Source organism: Myotis daubentonii, chromosome 3 (assembly GCF_963259705.1).
Source record: "Myotis daubentonii chromosome 3, mMyoDau2.1, whole genome shotgun sequence".
Taxonomy (NCBI): domain Eukaryota; kingdom Metazoa; phylum Chordata; class Mammalia; order Chiroptera; family Vespertilionidae; genus Myotis; species Myotis daubentonii.
The window spans coordinates 188,419,794-188,442,395 of record NC_081842.1 but is presented as its reverse complement, the minus strand read 5'-3'; the positions used below and the strand labels follow the sequence as shown (position 1 = coordinate 188,442,395).

Sequence of the window (22,602 nt, the reverse complement as noted above, 5' to 3'; positions counted from 1 at the left end):
TGAATAATAATTTATTAATCCACCATGAGGTCAGAAAAAGAATGTGTTTAATTTTCCACATTGTTGAATTTAATTGGAAGGACCCTCCTTTATTTTTAAGTGCTTTGTATGGAAGTGTAGATAGTAGTTATCAATGTAGTGTTTATTTACACAATGGGCAAAATTAGAAGTTGGCATCATTATATCAATAACTCACATTTCGAGTTCCGAAAATTAAAAGCATAGAATCACTGATTTAAACTTTGCTTTTGTTCTGATGTTGGATAATCTGTTTTATAATCTATTTTTACACGTTATTTCTGAAGGCATTCCTCCTGTGTATTTCATGGTGCCGAGTAAGTGATGAATTATAGCTGAAGGCTTTTCCACATTCATTACATTCATAAGGTTTTTCTCCAGTGTGATGTCTCTGATGTTTCTTAAAGGATGAGTCATGCCTATAGGCTTTTCCACACCGTGTGCATTCATATGCTTTCACTCCTGTATGAACAATTTTATGGTTGCTAAGGTGGATCCTCTGCCTAAAGGCTTTCCCACATTCTTTACATTTGTAGGGTCTCTCCCCAGTATGGATTCTCTGGTGATGTGTTAGATACGCTCGATGACTAAAGGTTTTACAACATGCAGTGCACGCATAGGGCTTTTCCCCAGTATGAATTCTTATATGTTCACTTAAGTGTCTAATTTGTCGAAAGGTTTTCCCACATTCATTGCATGTAAAGGGTTTCTCTCCAGAATGAGTTCTCAAATGTTGGATCAAGCTAATGTTCTGGCTGAAAGCTTTCTGACATTTATCACATACATAAGGTTTCTCTCCAGTGTGAGTTCTGTGATGCTGATTAAGAGAGGAGCGGTGTCTGAAGGTTTTGCCACATTCTTCACATTCAAAAGGTTTCTCACCAGTATGGATTCTCTGGTGGGTATTAAGAGATGCGCTTTGACTAAAGGCCCTTCCACATTCCTTACATCTGAAAGGTTTCTCACCAGTATGAATTCTCATGTGTTCAGTAAGATGAATGGTTTGCTTGAAGATTTTTTCACATATATTACATTCATAGGTTTTTGTTCTTATGTAACTTGTAGGATGATTAATCACCTTTAATTTGTATTTGTTCCTCTTTCTAAGTGTGTCATATTTACAGTACCTCTGTTCTATAATAACATTTGAACTCACAATATTTTCCCCAAATTTGTTAGTTTCTTGGCCTCTCTTCTTGTGAAGCAAGATGGCTTGTCTTACATCTCTTCCATTGGTGACCTGATGCCTTTCTAACTCATCATATTTGGAGACTTTTCTCAATGTGGTATCAATTACATCATCCCTCATGAACCTTTCCATTATAATGCCTTGATATAACTGTTCCTTTGCAGTTGACATACTGGTTTCTGTTTTACTCTTTAAGTCTGAAAGGAATGGAAAAAATACAAATAACTCAAATACTTTATGCTCTGAAAACTCAATTATTATAGAGATTTAGATAACAATACATGTAAAGTACATGAGATTTTCATTATATTTAAATATGGTTATGTATCCTGGAGAGGTAATGGGAAATTAAATTAAGAAACAGTAAACAGTAAAAGTATGATTTTATAAAAAGAGTAAAATTTGAGCATTTCAGTCCTGCTCTTTCTAATAATACTAAATAATGAAATTTTTGAGCTGTCTTTACAACATGTCTTTTTAATTGACAACTACTTTTAGAAAACCTTCTCAGAAAAATAAAAAAAAACATGTTCCTTCCTCACTCCAGCACCAGCCAGAGACACTAGTTCAAAAAATAATGTTGGTACTAAGAAAATTCACAAGAACACTGAGGTGTCTTTTATTAAAACTTCCACATTGTTCTATTTCCTGTGCTTATTCATTTGTCCCTGGAAGTGTTATTTATGCAAAGAAGACTTGTAAGAAACCCAGACTATATTACTGCTATTACAATGTTCTATGAAAATATCCTTTAACCTTTAAAATTTTGACTGGTTTTCTCAGCCCATGGACTGAAGGGTCATGGGTTCGATTCTGGTCAAGGGCACATAACTCGGTTGCAGGCTCATTCCTGGCCCCAGTCGAGGCCTGCAGGAGACAACCAGTAACCAGTCGATGTGTCTCTCTCACAACAATGTTTCTCTCTCTCGCTCTCTCTCTCTCTCTCTCTCTCTCACTCTCTCCCCCCCTTTTCTTCCCTTCCACTCTCTCTAAAAATCAATGGAAAATATATCCTCAGGTGAGGATTAACAACAAAAAATAAAGTAAAAATAATAAAATTCTGACTATTCTGACTGGTTTTCTTACTTGATAATTTGTTGTACCCATTACTAATATTTCAACTGACTGCTGTGTATTCCTAAAAGGTATAACTTCTTATAAAAATCATTAGTATTTCCAAATTCTAAATGGAGGCAAGAATAGAGTCTACATTCTGTAGGCCCTGGATTCTGGTCTTGCATAGTGGGGGAGGAAGAGAAGACAGGGAAAGACAGAGAAGCCATCGATGTCCCCCTCCCCAATTCAGTATCCAGGACTGAAGCAGCCCAAGCTAGGGGAGAAGAAAAGATTTCACTTTGAATGAAGTTTCACTGAACTAAACATTTTACTAAAATCAGACTGTTGTTATTATTTAAAGGGACTAGACTAGACCATTTATGGGATCTCTTTGAGATTTTACCTAGAGGTAGGGAAAGAACACCATTGCAGCTTTTATTATTCTTTTCATTATTATAAGTTGAAAAAGAAAACCCAAGAGAATGTACAAACAAATTATTGGAATTAATAACAGAATGAAACAAGGTGGTTGGCTATAAGATCAATATACAAAACCAACTATATTATTATACCAGGAACAAACAGAAAACATAATTTTTAAAAATATACTATTTACATGTGAAAAGGTTACCACCGCCTTGCCTCACCTGCACTGGGATGTCCTGGGCCTTCTTTCTCTGTTATCCATGGCTCTTCTCCTTTCTCCAACTGGGAAATCACCCTAGGTTTGGAAAATTCATATCCTGCTTATGCAGTAAAAAAAAAAGAGTATGAATGCTTATGTTGAGATCAAAGAACCATCCCCAGAATTAGTTCCAGTCCTAGGATTTCTGAAAATGGAAAGGGGCACCTCAGCATGTTTTTCTATTTTAGCTCTACAAAGTAAAAGGTAAAGAAGGAGAACCAGATATGCCCCTGGCTGGATTTTCAAAGAAATAAGACATCTCTAACACAGAATCCAAGGCCAAGATCCAGGGAACCCATGACATTAACAATTTAGAAACAATGGCTCTCCTGCAATGAGCAGGTTTCTGGATAAACAGCCCAACCTTACCCACTGAGACCAGGTTCCCGTAGTTCTCCAGCATCACCTCTCGGTACAGATTCCGATAAGCAGGGGTCAGTTGCCCCCACTCCTCCTGGGTGAAGTTCACAGTTATGTCCTTGAAGGTCAACCGCTCCTAGAATATAAAATACATTGCTTTTGCCCACCTGGCATGGCTTAGTGGTTGAGCATCGACCTATGAACCAGGCAGTCACGGTTCCATTCCCAGTCAGGGCATATGCCCTGGTTGTGGGCTCAATCCCCAGTGTGGGGTGTGCAGGAGGTAGCCAATAAATGATTCTCTCTCATCATTGATGTTTCTCTCTCTCTCCCTCTCCCTTCCTCTCTGAAATCAATAAAAATGTTTAAAAAATAAAATAAAAAAATATTTTTTTTAAAAAGAGTTCCAGAATTGGTAAATATGTATCTACATATGAAAGGCTCATTTTCTTTTCCTTTTCTTAACTTTTCTAATTTTTTATGACACAATTTACTATTAAAAACTAAAATAAGAACAATGTATTGTGGGATCTATAACATGTAAAGTGAAATGTATTGTGATAATACACGAAGAATGGGAGAGAATAAATGGAAATATAAGACTTCCATATTATATGTGAAACTGTATAATACTAATTCAAAGCAGCTGTGATATGTTTAAAATTTCATATTGTAGTGGCTAGAGCAATCACTAAAAACAAACCAAAGAAGAATAGCTAAAAGTCATTAGGGACACAAAATGGAACACACAAGAAAACTATTTAATCCAAAAGATAGCAGGAAAGAAGGAACAAAGACTAGATGGGACAAACAGCAAACAAAGAATAAGAATATGCACTTAAATCTACCATATCAATGATTATGTTTACTGTAAATGGACTAACCAAGCAAGATCCAGCTATATTTAAGAAGGTCATACTTTAAATATAAAGACAAAGAGAGGTTGTCCTAGACGGTTTGTCTCAATGGATAGAGCATTGATCTGTGAACTGAGAGATCCCAGGTTCGTTTCCAGTCAAGGACACATACCTTGGTTGCAGGCTCCTGCACAGGCCCTGGTCAGAGAGCATGCAGAAGGCAACCAATCAATGTGTTTCTCTCACATTGATATTTATCTCTGTCTTTTCTTCTCTCTTCCACTCTCTCTAAAAATCAATGGAAAAATGTCCTGGGTGAGGATTAAAGAAAAAAAGAGAAAGAGCTCCACATTCCCCTGGTGCACTGCCATGTGAGGACATAGCAAGAAGGTGGTCACCTGCAAGCCAGGGAGAGAGTCCTCACCAGGAATTAAATCTGCCAGCACCTTGATCTTGGACTTTACAGCCGCCAAAATGTGAGAAATAAATGTCTGTTGTTGTAAGCCACCAATCTGTAGTATTTTGTTATGGCAGCCCAAGCTAACAAAAACAATTGGGCCACAGGTAACACAATGTATGCATTTGTTAAAATTCATCAAATAATACACTTAATTTTTGTGCATTTTTATATTAAATCTTATCTTGAGAAATACTGAACTCCATTTAGTAGGTTTGCCTGTTACACTGGTATGGGTTATCAACTCTGAAACTATTTTTCTTATATTTCAAGCTTGAGCAAATGAGTTAAAAATGGGAGCCTGATTTCTCATTGTTGAAGGAGAACATATATACAATAATCCACCCCCCCTCTCCCATCCATGGGGAATATGTTCCAGGACATCCAGTGGATGCCTGAAACCATGGATAGTACCAAGCCCTATATATAATGTTTTTTTCCAATTCACTTAAAAAAAGCACATATCTGAAATGCCAGCATCACTAATCTTTCACTTTGGGGTCATTATTAAGCAAAATGAGGGTTACTTGAACACAAGCACTGCAATACCATGACAATTGATCTGATAACCAATTGCTACTACGTAGTTAATGGGTGGGGAGTATACCGTATATAGGCTGAATATGCTGGACAAAGGGATGGTTTACATCCTGGGCAAGATGGAGCAGAATGGTGTGAGATTTCATCACACCACTCAGAAAAAAATAAATAAAAAGACAGGTTAAAACTAAAAGAATGGAAAAGGTTATACTATGAAAACAATAACTAAAAGAACACTAGAGGATCTACATTAAATCAGACAAAGTGGACTTCAGAAAAAGAAATATTACTAGGGAAGAGATTGGACAATAATCGTGCACCTATGGATGAGGACAGTGGGTGGGGTGGGAACTGGGTGGAGGGGAGTTATGGTGGGAAAAAAAGAGTAACTAATGTCATAATCTGAACAATAAAGATTTAATTAAAAAAATAAAAAGTAAAAAAAAAGAAATATTACTAGGCATAAAGAGACATTTCATCATTATAAGGATCAGTTCATTAAGAAGACAACAATCCCACATGTTTATGCATCTGACCACAGAATTCAAAATAAAGCAGAAATGACAGAACTAAAGGGAGATAGAGATAAAATCAAGATAGAGATTTTAACATTCTTCCCTCAATAACTGAAACAATTAGACAAAAATTCATCAAAGATATAACTTTGAACAACCTATCAACCAACTTAATCTAATTAACATTTATAGAACATTACTGGATAGATTATTTTTATTTTTTTTAGATTATTTTTAAAATTACATTTATATTTCAAGACGACTTTAACATGATCATTAAATCTATTTTGAGAAGATTTACTTGCAGTTATCTATATATATAAAAGGCTAAATGACCGACCATATGTCCATCCCTCTGACCCACCAACTGGACTCATGCATGCACGACACATATAAAGCTCTTGCCGGTGTCAAGTGCATGCGTGTGTTTTGATCTGTCATTGATGACTGTGAATTTGATTGACACTTCTATTATAGAGAAAGGACAAATAGCAATATTAAAATATTTCTTGTAATTAATTTCCTTTCAATGTGCACGAATCCGTGCACCGAGCCACTAGTAAGAAATAAACAGAGATCCCATGTACTAACTACTGGGAGCAAAGCAGAGGTAAGGGGCATGAGGGAACTTTCTGAGATGGTGGAAATGTTCTAGATCTTGATTGCAGTAGATGGTGTATACATATGTCAAAAAGAGCTATGCACTTTCTTTAGTGTTTTATCCTATGTATAAATTATACTTCTTTTTTTTAATCCTGAGTATATTTTTTCCATTGACTTTTAGAGAGAGTGAAAAGGAGGGGAGAGAGAGAGAGAGAGAAACATTGATGTGAGACACATTGACTGGTTGCCTTCCACATAGGACTGGGGATCGAACCTGTGACCGAAGTACATGCCCTTGACCATGAATCAAACCTGTGACCTTTCAGTCTGAGAGCCAATGCTCTAACCACTGAGCAACTGGCCAGGATAATATACCTCTTTTTAAAAAATTTTAATCTTTTCCCAGTGCTAAGTTTAAATCTCATCAGTTTCAATAAGTGTCAGGAAGTGAGGAATTCTAAAATGTAGAATGCAGAGATAACCCCTTAAATAATTAGACTATTATTACTTCCACATTTCTCTAACTCTGGAATGCATTTCACTCCTAGAAAGAATGAGCATCTGAATTAGCTGAGGAAACTGGGATTTTAAACAGCTAAAAATATTGCCACAGATCACCAAGCAAGTAAATTCAAGAGCTAAGTTCAAATCTTGTACCATCTAATTTTAGAACCCAAGTTCTGTTCACTTAAAACTCTTCTGTCCTCGAATAACATCTCCTCTTTAATGATCTTCCTTTTCTGTTTATTCAAAAATTTTCCTTCTGTCTCACCTATCCTTCCACCAGATGGTGAGAACACCCATTCTGACACCTGTTGTATCTGCCCAGCTAATGTGTGCACCTATGGCCAGACCATTTCTTCTCTTCCTGATTCTTTGGCTGCAGTTTGATCTCTGCTCCCAATACTCTAAGGGTCATCTCATTAAGTTCACAAGTGATATGTGTACACCATTAAGAATGTCATCCTGGTCTGTGTGGCTCAGTGGTTGAGCACAGACTTATGAACCAGAAGATCAGTTCAATTCCCGGTTAGGGTACATGCCCAGGTTAGGGGCTCAATCCCCAGTGTGGGGTGTGCTGGAGGCAGCCATTCAATTATTCTCTTTCATCATTGATGTTTCTATCTCTCTCTCTCTCCTTTCCTCTCTGCAATCAATAAAAAAAAATATTTTTAAAAAATATATAAAAATAATAATAAAAGAATGTCAGAACTTCTCATTTACAAAGTTTGTTTTTCAGTTATAAATACTAAAAAATAAATTAAAAAATGAGACTTATCTTAAGTCCCAAGTGGTATCTGTTGGTTTTTAGAGGCTAAAATTCTATCACTCATTTTGCATTCTTTACAGAAATTAGCAACAGAATGTTAGAGTTACATGGAGGAAAGTGTAACTTCTATGAGCAGATAAATTGCTACTACCGTTGCCATTTTCTGTACAAGAGCAATATTCTCTAAGCTCCCTAGGTTAAATTCGTTAGCCTCAACAACCTCCCACTCCAAGAAAAGGGGTGTTATGCCCTTAAAAACCAAGAAGCATGTCAAAAAAATGAGAGGAAATTCCAACCTACCTGGAATTCTGCTCTCTGGGCCCCAGAAGTCCCTTCATCCTTTAAACTTTCTCCCTGGGTCTCATCAGCATCCTGAGATAGCAGAGCTGAGGAAGGAAAAGAGCCATAAGGTTTACACTTCCCAAACGCCCCCAAAACTGCCTGCAGACCTGCTGAATATGGCTCCTCTCTCAATATATTCACAAAAAGGGACATTTGGAGCGACGCAAGCAGACTGGAGGCCGCTTAATGAGGAGGATCTGCAGTGTGTTCTTTTGGGAATTAGTATTTCCCAATGGTCAGTGCTGGTCCAAAAGCACAGATCTACCAAGCCATTCCTTTGTTCACTTCCCAGGGCTTCCAGGCACTCTACGGTCCACCTGAAACATATCTTTCCAGCACTAGTTTCCTCTAATCACCATCCTCTATCTGTTGGACTCGAACACCAATCTCAGACTACAATGGTCCCCATTCTCTGACTCTTCGACAAAAAAACTTAGACATCTTTCAAGGCCCAATGCAATGCTATCTGCTTTGTGAAAATTTCTCAGGTGAGCACAACTGGAAAAATGTTTCCTATCTCTTGTCTTCCAAAAGAACTTTATCATAGCATTTTCCTAGGTTACCTTCTATTATGGGTATGTGGTCTGGGTATGTGTCTGTCTCCATCAATTAATAATTAGCACCCTAGCTGGTTTGGCTCAGTGGATAAATCGAACCTGAAGGATCAACTTGATGCCGGTCAAGGGCACAGGCCCAGGTTGCGAGCTCAATCCCCAGTAGAGGACGTGCAGGAGGCAGCTGATCAACAATTCTCTCTCTCCCTCTATCTTCCTCTCTGAAATCAATAAAAATATATTTTGCCCTAGCTGGTTTGGCTCAGTGGACTGATGGGTCCCAGGTTCTATTCCAGTCAAGGGCACAGGCCCCAGGTTGCAGGCTCGATCCCCAGTAGGGGGCGTGCAGGAGGCAGCAGATCAATGATTCTCTCTCATCATTGATATTTCTATCTCTCTCTCTCTCTCTCCTCCCCTTTCCTCTCTGAAATCAATAAAATATATATTAAAATATATATATATTAAAAATATTTAGCATAGAGATCATTATTCATTTTTCCATCTGTCAAGATGCTTAGCAAAGTTCCCGCCTGACACAGCTAGAATACAATAAATATTGACTGAATCTACAGTGTTAAAGGTATGAATTAAGAGACTACACGAAACACACAAATTCCTCATCCATCTATCTATCCTGACCAGACCACTAAATAATGTGTAGTTTTGGACATATTTCCCACTGAACCTATATTTCAAGGTAAAATAGGAGTAATCAAGCATGTCAAGAACTGATATTGATTTGAGGCTAAAATGACTGAAACTTGTGAAGAAAAAGCATGGGGTGGGAGGGCTGAAGGGTGCAAAAAGCTTTGACTTTGCTATCTATAAATCACATTTACACACTCAGGAGTCGCAGGTGGGGACCATCTTGTGTTCTGTTTTCCTGTCCTGTGTAGTACTAAGGACAGGAGATGGAAGCAGCATGGGGCAGCACGGAGCACATGTCAACAAGAAGCCTGTGCTGAGAGCACAATAGTAAGTACTGCCTCCTCGCGAGGCAGCCGGTTGAGTATGGTTGAGTGCATGCCTCTATTCTTCTAGAGGAGCAACAAGGCAGGAAAGGAGGGATCCAGAAGCAACAATTACACAGCCAGAACTCCAGAACTCTCACAGCTATCCCCTTCCCAAAAGCCACAAGCATGAACCTCAGAGACCTGCTTTCCCCTCAACTTTCTCCCCGAGACCAGAACAATGAAGTGCACCTATCTTTTGACACACAAATGAGATCTTCTAGTTCCCCATCCATTCCCCCCTTCATTAGTCTATTCTCACCTTCTCCTTCAAACATCTTAGTCACATCCTCCCATAGGGGCACCCCCTCCTTGGCCTTCTTTGGATGGTGCAACTTCACCCAGGGGCTGGCCTCTGCAGGCAGGGTTATCAAGAGCTGCTGCAGCATAACGATGTCCACTTGATCGGGCTTGTCCACTTCTGGTGAGGAAATGGCCAGAACCTCTGCTGAGAGGCTTCACAGTTGTGTGGTCCTCCTCTGATCACAGTCCCCTGCTCTCAGGGCTTTGGCATGTTCCTGCAGCACCAGAACCTGGGGGCTCCTAGAGGTTACTGTGACAGCTCTGAAACACTGACTCCTCTCTTAAATTTACGGCCTCCCTGGGAGGCAGGTTGAGTAGGCAGGAGAGGAGGGGCCCAGGAGCACCCTCGTACAGCCAGAAATCCAGAACTTGCAGAAATATCTTTAGAACTGCAAAAGATCCAAAAACAAAGATTTGGCATCAATGTGGGAATAAGTATAATCAATGCTCTTGGAGGTGGCTCTGTCTCCCGGTTCCATACACACACACAAACAGCCAAAGATACACAGACACGCACCAATCCTGCCTTGATTTCCCACCTTAAAAGCCACATGGCATCTTCTGCCTGGATACAGATTTGAAATCATACACCCTGGGTTAGAATCCTGACTCTAAGGCACTTAAAAGCTCTAAGACACTTCAACTTCAGTTTCTCCATCTATAAAATAATAATCGTACTTCATAGGGTTGTAAAGTTGATTAATTGAGACAATGTTAGGCAAAAAATAAACCTTTAGTAAACAGTATTATAAACCTTTTGTTTAATGCTGCAGGAGAGATTATCTTTTTAAGTTCTTTTTCTTCCATTTTTTTTTTTTGAGAGACAGAGATATCAATTTGTTGTTCTACCACTGAGGATGGAACCCGCAAACTTGGCATATCAGGATGATGCTCTAACCAAGTGACCTACTGGGCCGGGTCTTCTCAAGTTATTTTTAAAAACAATTAAGAAATCTCAATTCAAAGTTAATTTCAAGTATTTCAACTGATGGAATAATCATATAGCTGCATTTTCACAGGGGCAAATAGTGACAGACACACCCACGTAGATGCCTAGCAGCTAGCAAGTCCTTTAAACCTCTCTGTTAAGAGGTATCCTGATTTCAAAAATGTTAAAATTTGGGGAAAGGGGTATGCCTACAAATGGAGAAAATACAGTACTTCGAGTACAATTGAGGACTACTGCAGAAGTGTCTGTAGCAGGCAATTTTGGAAAAACGGAACAAAACTCAAATACATCCTCTGGCTCATCCCGTCCCTGTCATTTGAGCAGGTAGATCGCTCCACAGCGACCAGGCCCAGTGTATCGGGGCCCCAAAATCAGTCCTAGCTCCTTGGAAAGGAAGCCGACCCAACTTTTTGCAGTTTGTGGGGGCAGGGTATGTGGTTAATGGGCACCTCTCTTTTTCAGCTGTGACTGGTGCAGAGAAAGGGGCTGCATCCTACCGACTGGAGCATGTGGGAAATCCTGCTTCTGAATATACAAAAAGTAAATGTCCTGTTACCAAAGTGGAGAAATTTATGAAACGGTTAATGGCAGAGAAGCTTCTTTGAGACGATGCCCCCGTTCTCACAACCCCGACCTGCCTCTCTGGACTGACGACAGGCAGGGTGGCCTCCTACTCACCAGATCCGCCTCGGGCGCTGGGAGGACCAGAGACGGGGGCGTGAGAGCGCTCGCTCTCGAGGCTTTCAGCTGCAGAGGGTGTCTGTTTGCAGGAGGACTGGTGCCAGATTTTGTTCTTTCCCAGTCTTCTACAGACAGACCACATTCTCAAGCGAAACAATCATTCTTCAGAACACGCCCAGCGTTCACGGCGGCCTCCGGAGTGGCAGTGGGTCTTCTCCAAATTCCCAAGGAGAAGCGGCCTAGGGCGGGTCTGCTGCTCCCGATCAACCAGCGTGGCCTCTCCCGCCGCACCTCTCGGAGCCGGGCTCTGGGCGCCGCAAAGGGAGAGGCTCCCGGAACCCGCACCCCGCACACCTAGGCTAGGGCACATCTCCTAGGAGGCGGCTTCGGTGCCGGGCGGCGGCCAGGTCCTCCCGCGCCCCGCCTCCTGGGCCGCAGCCCGACGTCTCCCGCGCCCCAGCCTCGGACGCGCCCCCGCCGTTGCCCGCGCTACCGACCGCCTCCGCGCAGGCCCCAGTGCAGCCCGGGGTACGGCCCACCCAAGGCGGCCGCCCCGCAGGCCCGCCACCCCACCCCGCGCCCGCTAGTCTTCCGGCGGCTCCACCCGCTCCGCCGCTGGCTCCGCCCACGATGGCCGTGGAGGAGCCCGCCGGCTCCAGGATGGTGGGGCGCACGCGAAAACCCGGAAACTGGATACCGGGAGAGCGCCCCCCCAGCGGACTCTCCAGACCCAGGGGCAGCACCACCCGAGTGGATCTGCGGCGTTTCCTGACATCGGTCCAAGAGACCGCGTGGACTGCCGCTTCCTCCGGTGGGGAAGCCCCTTCTGTCGCTCATTCATTCATTCATTCATTCACCAACTGTCTCCTTAGTGCCTACGATCTGCCACGCATTGTCTCAGGATCTGAGGCTGCAGCAGTTATTAAAATGCAGCCTGCTTTCTTGTATATTAATTCCGGTGAGATTAAACAGATACATAAATAGGAAAATAGATAACATTCTAGGTGATGGTAAGGGGCTATGAGGAAAAGGGAAACAGCGTGTAGAGTGGAGAGTAGAGGATAATTAGAGTTCCTCTCTGGTAATTGTGGGCTAGGATATTTGTATCAACGCACCTCAGAAAACAATATTAAAAAGTAAAAGTCTGGCCCGGCTGGTGTGGCTCAGCATTGATCTATGAACCAGGAGTTATGGCTCCATTCCTGGTCAGGACACATGCGCAGGTTGCAGGCTCTATCCCCAGTAGGGGGCATGCAGGAGGCAGCCGATCAATGATTCTCTCTCATCATTGATCTTTCTATCTTTCTCCTTTCTCTCTCTCTCTCCCTCTCCCTTCCTCTGTGAAATCTCTCTCTCTCTCTCTCTCTCTCTCTCTCTCTCTATATATATATATATATATATATATATATATATATATATATATATATATTTAAAAAGTAAACGTCTGAAATATTTGTATTGTAATGTTTTTAAAGTTGACTAAACTAATGTTTTAGTTTACTAGGGCAGTCATAACTGGATGGCTTAAATGACAGAAATGTGTTGTCTCAGTTGTGGAGACCAAAAGTCCAGGATCCAGGTGTCAGCAGGGTTGACTTCTCCTGAGACCTTTCTTCTTGGCTACAAACGGTTGCTTTCTCCCTGGGTCTCCCCTGGGTCTTTCCTCTGCGTGCCTTCATGGCCCTGGTACATCTCTATCTGTCCAAATTACTTCTTCTTATAAAGACACCAGGCAGATTGGTTTAGAGCACATTCTAATGCTTCATTTTAACTCACTTATCTCTTTAAAGTGATTATGTTTAATCACCAAAATATGTGATTAAATACAGTCACATTCTGAGGTACTGATGGTTAGGGTTTCAACATATGAATTTGGGGGACACACAATTCAGCCCATAACACAGTGTCTAAGAGATGGCAAGATAGAATTATCAGACCAAAAGCTGGAAAGCAAGATCCAGGGAGATAATCCAATTGGGAACAGGCAATCCAACTTGAAACACTGGAAGATGCTTTTGCACTGAGACGTTTATCTAAATGGAAATTGTGATCTTCCTTTTACACTTCAAAGAAGATAAACATAAATAAAACACAATGTGTAGGGAATGTAGTCCAAGACCTTCTGTGCAATAATGGGTCCCCAAAAGGCCACACCCTCAGGATGAGGATGAGTTGGAAATGGAATTGCTGGGGTTAAATTACCTGTCTCAGGTCATACATATATATACGGCCCGGCACGTGAAATCATGCACAGGTAGGGTCCCTAGGCCTAGCCTGCATTCAGGCCATCTTCCTCCCACTGGCCAGTCCCTAGTCCCACCCCGCCGCTGCCACTTACCTCAGTTCCCCATTCACAACCCAGTGATCAATAGTAGCCTGCAGGCCAGGGGGAGGGACCAAGAGGTCAGCCATTCCACCTACTGGCCAGTCCCCAGTCCTGCCCCACCGCGGCCACCCACCCCAGGTCCCCGTTCCCCCGTTCACCATCTGGCAATCGACCATAGTCTGTGGGTTGGGGTGGGGGGACAAGAGGTTGGCCATTCCACACACTCGCCAGTCCCCAGTCCCCAAACCCACCCCACGGCCACCACCCACCCCAGTTCCTCGTTCACCATCTGGCGATTGATCGTAGCCTGCAGGGGGACAGGGGGGAGGGAATCAAGAGGTCGGCCATTCAGCCCAATCACCAGTCACCAGTCCCACCCGGCCCCACTGCCACCACCCACGCCGGTTCCCCATTCACCATTCAGTGAGCAGAGCCTGCAGGCCAGGGAGAGGGACGGAGAGGTGATCAATGCACCTCATAGCGACTGGTCAAGCAGCCGTTCTGGTCATTATGCCATTATGGTAGCTGGGCTTTTATTATATAGGATTTTTTAAAATCAATTTCAGAGAGGAAGGGAGAGGGAGAGAAAGATAGAAACAACAATGATGAAAGAGAATCTATTGGAAATGGAATCCGTAAGCCAGGAATATGCCTCTGATCGGAATTGAACCCAGGACCCTTCAGTCTGTAGGCCCACGCTATATCCACTGAGCCAAACTGGCTCAAGTCTTGATCTTGTGTTCAAGTGGTCTCAAACTGAGGCCTCTGATGCCTGGCAAAAGCAAATACAAATCATCTCTGGAGGAACGCATTATAATTGTAGGCCATAAATTATTCCTACACATAAGTTTTCATAGAAATGTTAAGTATAGAATTAAAGATAAACAAGTACACAAGGAAACTAGACTCATCTTTCACAGCAAGAAGTCAGCCTCTACCAGGGGTGGGCAACCCCTGGCAGGCTTGCCAAACATGGCACGCCAGTAACTTTTGCCAGCACACGAAACCCTCTCTTATAATATCCCATTTACAATTTTTTTCTTAATATTGACTTTTTATTTTTCAGATAAATTCAGTGTAGGTGCATCTTAGATAACTAAAAAATTTTACATAACAAGTTATCTTAAAGACCATAGACATGAATGACTTAAATGTTAAATAACAAGGAACTGGCAAGACATTTGATGTTATGTTTGGTTACAGAAAGGCTTTTGAAAAGAAACTGGAAATTTTTAACAGGGACGTGGATGGTGAGAGATTTAGATATTTCCCAAACCTCAAGAGGCACATCAAAGACCTCCCAAAAGATGACAGAACAGACTGTCAAAGCCTTCAAAAGCTATTTTTAAACATCATCGAGTCAACTATTGAGCAGTTCTTCTCAAGATTTGCAAAATTCAGAGAACTGGAAGAGACAGCAAAATTCATGTGGTTTCTAGACAGCATGAAACTGGAGGAACTAAACTTACAAATGTTTTCATGGATAGACATGGCTGACTTTAAAATGCAGTTGATTGAATTTCAGAGTAGTTCAATTTGGAAGCAGAAATTTATTGACCTTACAGTTGACTTGGAAAACATTGAAATAAAAGTGATTAGAGACAGGAGTACCAGAGAGAAGTGTAGAAAACGAACTATTGAGGACTTGGAATGCCATTCCAGAAAATTTTTTCTGTTTAAAAAACTTTGCAACAGCATTACTCTCCATGTTTTCATACACATACGCTTGTGAATCTTTGTTCTCAGTGATGAATTTTGTTAAGTTTCATAATAGGAGTAGCCTGAGGAATGAAAGTAGCAGCTCGTGCATATCTCTGAAGGTCAGAAAATATAAATCTGATGTAAAATCTCTGTCATCAGTGATGCAGCAGCAAAAGTCCCACTGATAATATCAAACGGAGCCATAAAGTTTTCTGTCAGACTATCAGTGTACATGTATACATTAAAAAATAAATGTATTTTTCATCATCATATACTGTGATTTTGTTGCTCGAATGAATTTTATTATTTCTTCAAGGTTCTTCATATACATACATCTTAAGAGATACCAAGTAGGCGTAACATGTTCTCAAAAAAAATTAGGGTTGGCATGCAGAAAAATTTTGAGTCACCTAAGACCATCAGAAAACACATATATAATTACATATTGTTTTTGTGATTAATCACTATGCTCTAATTATGTTCAATTTGTAACAATGAAAATACATCCTGCATATCAGATATTTACATTACGTTTCATAACATTAGCAAAATTACAGTCATGAAGTAGCAACGAAAATAATTTTATGATTGGGGGTCACCACACCATGAGGAACTGTATTAAAAGGTCACGGCATTAGGAAGGTTGAGAACCACTAATGAATATAAATTCAGCAATTCCATGACCATCTCTTTCTTTTGTGAAATTCAAGTAAAATTAAATTTAAAATTGTATCCGAAATAGGATTGTTATGGTTTTATGAAAGTACCTCTACCCACCTGTTCACTATCCATGCTCCTCTTCTTGCATATTAAGTTGTCCAAAATTGTGTTCACCGAATGTTATTGGGTTATTCTGGCTGGTGGGATCTGGGTGCTTTTTTGACTTCCATCTTTGGGATTTCTGCATGTTTTCTTGAATTCTTTATAATGAACAGATGACAGTTTTTATTTCAGCGTTTTCCTTAAAAAGAAATATAGGAAGAGTACATAGCAGTGACCTATTCATTCAACAAATATTTATTGAACAGCTCAATGCCAGCTTGCCATGTTAACTAGGTTTTTGGTTACTACACCTTGTAAATCTTTTCTCCTAGGTTTCCCTGCAATTATTGTACGCTGCCACCAGGTGGCAGTAGACATGGCAGTATTTGGGGAGGTGCTCTGTTTGTTTATTTTCACCCAGGTCTCAGATGAGACCTTGGATTCCAGAAGTGTAAGTTCTCATTGACAACTTTTGTTTTGTTTTCTTAATTATGTCTATTGCTGATATGTTTTCAATCCCACAAGATATTATTTAAAACAGTCCATATTTATTTAGTTTTATCCACCTTTTACTTTGGCACTCTTTATTCTTACTCTATTTACTCCCTTCATTGGGGATAGTTTTCCCTCTACCTGATGAACTTTTAATGTTTATTTTGAGTGTGGGTGAGCTGGTGAGAAATCCTGATACCCCTTCGTGTTCCCTTCTAAAAGGTCTTCTTGCTCCATTTAACACAAGGGTGTCTTTTCTGCTGGCTACTTTTAACATTTTCTCTTTAACTTCATTTTTCACCAGTTTGGCAGGGAGCGCTCAGGGGTTCTCAGAGCTCCTTGAGTCTGAGGCTTGATGCCTTTTGGAAACACTCAGCTATATTTCTTCAGGTATCACTTCTGTTTTATCCTCTCCTTTCCTCCCAAGACTGGAATTTCACACGTGTTACACTTTTACACAGTGCCTCACGTTTCTCTAATGTTCTTTCTCTGTATTTTCCATCCCATGTCCTTTCCATGCTTCAGTCTGTGTAAATTCTAGCTCATGAACCCTCTTCTCTGCTCGCACAGGTACCCTCTTATTTCTGAGCGGAGTGCCTGGCAGGATGTGCCTGCAGCATGTGGAGGAAAGAGCAGAGGGTCCGATCCTAGAGGCTGGGCACCAGTCCTGGCCACCACGTCCCAGCTTGTGCCTGAAGGGACCTCTGTGAGCGGCTGTTTCTTCCTCTATAAAACTGTCTCAGTGCCCATCTCCTGGGGTTGGATGTGCAGATGAGGGCATCAACATGAAGACGGAAAGGCACAGCTATGCAAATGGAAACTGTCAGTACCCATGTTGGTGAGGGTGGTGTAGTCAGAACCTGTCCTTCATTCTGAGCCACGAACAGCAACACACACACACACACACACACACACACACACACACACACACTCACACACTCACACACACACACATACACACTCACGCACACTCACACACACACACATACACACTCACACACACTCACACACACACACACTCACACACACACTCACACGCACACACTCACACTCACACACACACATACACACACACACTCACACACACACACTCACACACACACACACTCACACACACACACACTCACACACTCACACACACACACACACGTTCACACCACACGTGCACAGGTGCACACACCCACACACGCACGGAGGCCTGAGTGCATCTCTTGAGCCAGAGCCACTTGCACTTCCCTAGGAAGCCATCCAAACCAACCTCAGCCACCAGATAGTTCGCACTGGAAGACATGGTGCTGTTGTGAGAACTAGCTGGACTTCTACAGGCTATTTTCTTTGGGCCAAACCACTTGTCATCACTTGATATATTTTAGTTGTAAACCCTGCCTCCCACCCCCCAGGAGACTGGGGAGGCCTTTCTATCGTTTTACCAGGGAGAGAGGGAGCTGGACATCCCAGCATCTTCCAGCCAGGCTGCCTAACTGGATTTGGAGAAAGTCATGCCAGCTCAGTGCCTGCGGCCCAGAGCTAGCAGGGGCCCTCCCTTCATCTCTCTCTCTCTCTCTCTCTCTCTCTCTCTCTCTCTCCCCTCTTTCTCTCCCCTCTCCCCCCCACCCTGTTTCTTTCCATCCCTGTCTGTCTCTGTGCGTGTGGAGCGATCCCACTTCTGGGTCTCTACTCCATGGAAGAAACAAAGTTCAGGGCCCCAGGATTCTGATTCAGATATGTCAGCCTCAGGGAAAGAAGGTTGCACACGTGTGTTCTGGGGCTAGCACTGGGTTGGTGTTATCTGACAAACAGCGAGAGCAGCAGAAATTCAAGAAACATGGCATTTGAAGCTGAATTCCAATATGCTGAAACCATATTTCAAGATTAGTCTGGTCATAAGAGAAACTTGAAACTGGAAAGTTTAGAGCAAAGGAGAGAAGCAGAGAAGGCCTCAGAGACATGCTTGATATGCCCAGTGGGGAAAAGGGCTTGTCCAGAGCCGGCAGCAGCAACAAAATGTGGAGGATGCAATAGAGAAAATGAAAAGCCTCTAGCCCAGCCGTGGGCAAACTATGGCCTGGGGGCCGGATCCGGCCCGTTTGAAATGAATAAATCTATTGAAAAAAAAGACCGTACCCTTTTATGTAATGATGTTTACTTTGAATTTATATTTGTTCACACAAACACTCCATCCATGCTTTTGTTCCGGCCCTCCGGTCCAGTTTAAGAACCCATTGTGGCCCTCGAGTCAAAAAGTTTGCCCACCCCTGCTCTAGCCCACTGTCTGGATGATAAAGATGTGGATCAGACGCTGAGAGAATAAGAACAAGAGGGGGACCCTATGGCCAACTTTATCAAGAAGAATAATTGCACAGAGAACAAGAATAAGAAAGTGAGACATCACTACAGCGGCCCAGCACCTCCTCCCAACAGATTCACCCTCTGTCCTGGATATCACAGGGATGGATGTACAGATGCAGTGGATCTGGGCAGAAGCGCTTTGCCAGGCTTGCCAGCAGGAAGGCGATGGAGAGACTGGCCCACAAGTGGAGGGTTGAGGATGTGTAACTTCTCTGAGGCTGTGGGAGTGGCTGAGGTTGTGGTAGTGGACATCGGGCAGCCAGCTGTCCAGCTGTAACAGTTGTCTATGCCAATAATCAGGACCCACACACCTGAGCAATTGTTGAAGGCTAGTTTTGACCACTAGCATTTGAAAAGACTATTTGAGACCTGACGTTTGGACTGAGGCACCTGTACCTTCTCAGGTGTGCCAACACCAGTGATTGCTGCTGATTTACAGAAGGAACCCTGATTTTCCAGTGTCCCAGGGTTTGTTCTTGGTTAGGTTTTTAATAAACACTTATATTTTTAAAAGTTCAGTCAGACTGATTTCTCCTTGACATGCTTGTGGGAAGTAGCCTGGCACTATTCTCAGTGCTGGGTATTTGAAGTGTGTAGCCTGTAGGGTAAGCGAGGATATAGCCCAGTTCCACCTCCCAGTTAGTGGAATGGTGTCCGCCTGGCCAGTGTCCATGAGGACCAGGGCAGCACAGACCCGAGTGTTTCCCTCGTCCTTGATGGCTAACAAGCTTTACCAGGCTCTCTGTCCTTGGTCTGAACACAGGCCTTTCCCAGCTTGGCTCCCCCATCTCCCCTCTCCTCTCTCCTTTCTCCCCTCTGATAGTTAAGCCCCTAGCCCAGCCATGGGCAAACTACTAAAAATAAATAAAAACATATCTTGGAATTTAGATTTAAAAAATTGAAATAGCCCTATATCAGGTTTTCTCAACCTCAGCATTATTGACATTTTGGTCTGGATAATTCTTTGTGTGTGTGTGGGGACGGTGCGGGAGGAGGACTTTCCTGTGTATTATAGGGTTTTCAGCAGTATCTACCCACTGTAAGAAATACCACTCAGTTACAACAACCCAAAATATTGCCAGATGTTACCAACTGTCCTTTACAGCAGGGGTAAAATCACTTCTGGTTGAAATTAGAATACTACAGTAAGAAATTTAATTCATAATGAAAAAACCATCCTGGGTGCTCCTTCATTGTAATGTTGATATATACCTTTGATTGGCTTTATATTGATTAGACTATCTTACAACTTTGTAGATAGAGGTTAACTTATAGAAAAACCAACGACAATGTCAATCAATAATTATTGTCTGCAAGCAATGCAAATGATTCCCATCCATAGTAATGAGCATGAATTTTTCCCAGCAGAGATGGAATTGACTTCCATCTGGTAGAAGAGATAATTCTAAATATTATAGTTTATTACTTAATATGATATTAATCATTTTGCTACTATTAGCAAATTCATTTCAGCATTCAGATAATCTAAATCTCTGAACCTCAAATTCTTATTTGAACTACCACCTTACTAGCTCCCTTATTATTTAGGATAATAATGGATAAGTAGTTTATTATGATGAAGAAAATCTTTGGCAATTGTTCATTTTATATTTGTACTAGAGGCCTGGTGCATGAAATTCATGCACGGGTATGGTCCCTAGGCCTGGCTGGTGATGAGGGCTGATCTGGGTCTTCCTGCTGTCGGCCAGAGCCTTCCTTCACTCCACGCTGCCCCCTGGTGGTCAGCACATGTCATAGTGAGCAATTGAACTCCTGGAGTCCTAGTGGAACAATTTGCATACTAGGCTTTTATATAGAGAGATGAGTTATGTTTTTCACCTTTTTAATTGACTTTATTGGGGTGACACTGGTTAATAAAATTATATAGGATTCAGATGTACAATTCTATAACACATCATCTGTATATTGTATCATGTGTTCACCATCCCATGTCAGGTCTCCCATCACCATTTATATCACCCTCTTCTACCTCTCCCCCTTCCCTCTGATAATCACCACACTGTTGTGTGTCTATGAGGTTGTTGTTTTTGGTTCATCGCTTCACCAGTGGGGCAATGCTCCTCCTCTCTGACAGCTGTCAGTCTTTTCTATTTTGTTTGTTAATTTATTTTGTCCATTAGATTCCACATGAGTGGAATCATGGTTCGTGTCTTTCTCTGGCTGACTTATTTCACTTAGTTTAATGCTTTCCAGGACCATCCATGCTGTTGCAAAGGGTAAGATTTCCTTCTTGGGTTTTTTTTAGGGCATAGTAGTATTCTGTTGTGTAAATGTACCACAGCTTTTTTATCCACTCATCTACTGATGAACACTTGGGCTGCTTCCAAATCTTGGCTATTGTAAATAATGCTGCAATGAACATAGGGAGTGCATGTTTTTCACCTTTTGGAAATGATAACTTGCCCTGGCTGGTGTGGCTCAGTTGGCTGAGCATCTTCCCATGCACCAAAAGGTTGCTGGTTCATTTCCTGGTCAGGGCATGTGCCCAGGTTGTGGGGTTCCAGCCCCAGTAGGAGATGTGCAGGAGACAGCTGATCGATGTTTCTCTCTTTCTACCCCTCTGCCTTCCTCTCTCTCTAAAATCAATAAAAATATATTTAAAAGAAGAAGAAATAACTTTGCAGGCTATAAGAAAATAAATACATATTAGGTGGTACTAAGTTATAAGAATAAAAGTAGGGTAAGAGCACAGCTGTTGACTGGTGGTGTAGTGTGCACTATTAAATATGGGGCCAATCAACCAGCAAGTCCTGTGCTTTCTCTCTTTTAATTATAAGTGGGACCTAACCCCTTCAGTACCAACTGCTAGCTCCCAGGCCTCCCTGACACCCACTTCTGGGATGAGGACTTCACAGAGTCTCTCCCAATGCACCAAGCATCCAGGCGGAGCCAGTATTCTGAGCGAATGGTTGCTCTGGTCCAGCACCCTCAAGGGAACCCTGGATGGTCCAGCTTTTCAAAAGAACACTGGAGGGGCCGAAACCGGTTTGGCTCGGTGGATGGAGCGTTGGCCTGCGGACTGAAAGGTCCCAGGTTCGATTCCGGTCAAGGGCATGTGCCTGGGTTGCGGGCACATCCCCAGTGGGAGATGTGCAGGAGGCAGCTGCTCGATGTTTCTCTCTCATCGATGTTTCTGGCTCTCTATCTCTCTCCCTTCCTCTCTGTAAAAAATCAATAAAATATATATTTGGAAAAAAAAAAAAAAGAACACTGGAGGGGCCGATTGGCCCCTGACAGCCAGGGTGGGCGGAGCCTCCGCCAGCCCCGCCCCCTACGGCGGAGCGCGCGCGCCACTTCGGAACGCGGCGTCTCGCGCTGCAGTTCCGGTCGGAACTACCCGGCGGGGCACGCTGACATGGCTTCGCTGGTAGTGAGCGGGGCTCGGCACCTGCTGAGGCGAGCGGACTTCGCGAAGGTCCTGCGGAGACACCGACATAAGAAGAAATGGGTAAGAGCCAGTCGGGAGCCCAGGAGGGAACGGTAACTGCGGCCCCGGCGGCCGCCCCCGGGAAACTTGCCGTGAGGTTCGTCTCTCCCGCCCCGTGGGGCGCCCTTGGTCTCT

At 42.5% G+C, this 22,602-nt stretch overlaps 2 protein-coding genes across 11 annotated transcripts in view; one reads left to right on the top strand and one right to left on the bottom strand.

The window, feature by feature from the left end:
• ZFP69 (ZFP69 zinc finger protein) lies at window positions 1-11,992 on the bottom strand. 7 transcript variants are annotated; one of them, XM_059689715.1, is made up of 6 exons: window positions 11,387-11,992; window positions 9,719-10,148; window positions 7,851-7,936; window positions 3,318-3,444; window positions 2,911-3,009; window positions 1-1,404 (listed from the first exon to the last, which is right to left on the bottom strand). In XM_059689715.1, the coding sequence occupies exons 2-6, from the start codon at window positions 9,843-9,845 to the stop codon at window positions 287-289; spliced, it is 1,557 nt and encodes a 518-aa protein (XP_059545698.1). In that variant the 5' UTR covers window positions 9,846-10,148; window positions 11,387-11,992; the 3' UTR covers window positions 1-286. The 7 variants fall into 7 exon arrangements, with proteins under 7 accessions (XP_059545698.1, XP_059545699.1, XP_059545700.1 ...); XM_059689716.1 differs by having other exon boundaries at window positions 2,911-3,006; XM_059689717.1 differs by lacking the exon at window positions 9,719-10,148 and adding an exon at window positions 4,338-4,453.
• Window positions 11,993-22,342: 10,350 nt separating this feature from the next.
• NSUN4 (NOP2/Sun RNA methyltransferase 4) overlaps window positions 22,343-22,602 on the top strand; it is a 31,980-nt gene continuing 31,720 nt past the window's right edge. For 2 of the 4 annotated variants that reach the window (XM_059689712.1, XM_059689711.1), the window contains exon 1: window positions 22,431-22,564. Coding sequence is in view for 1 of the 4 variants with exons in the window: in XM_059689708.1 (XP_059545691.1) it covers window positions 22,396-22,488 (93 nt within the window). In the remaining 3 variants the exon portion in view is untranslated. Of the gene's footprint in view, window positions 22,565-22,602 lie in introns of all 4 variants that reach the window. The other 2 variants (XM_059689708.1, XM_059689709.1) reach the window with 2 other exon arrangements.

Excerpts from the sequence above, each read along its gene's own strand:
- ZFP69 (XM_059689713.1), bottom strand. The coding sequence starts at position 11,531 with ATGTGGTCTGTCTGTAGAAGACTGGGAAAGAACAAAATCTGGCACCAG. Across the intron at positions 7,937-11,386 it reads CAGCGCCCGAGGCGGATCTG|CTCTGCTATCTCAGGATGCT; the intron begins GTGAGTAGGAGG and ends TTCCTTCCTCAG. Across the intron at positions 3,010-3,317 it reads CGGGAACCTGGTCTCAGTGG|CAGGATATGAATTTTCCAAA; the intron begins GTAAGGTTGGGC and ends TTACTGCATAAG.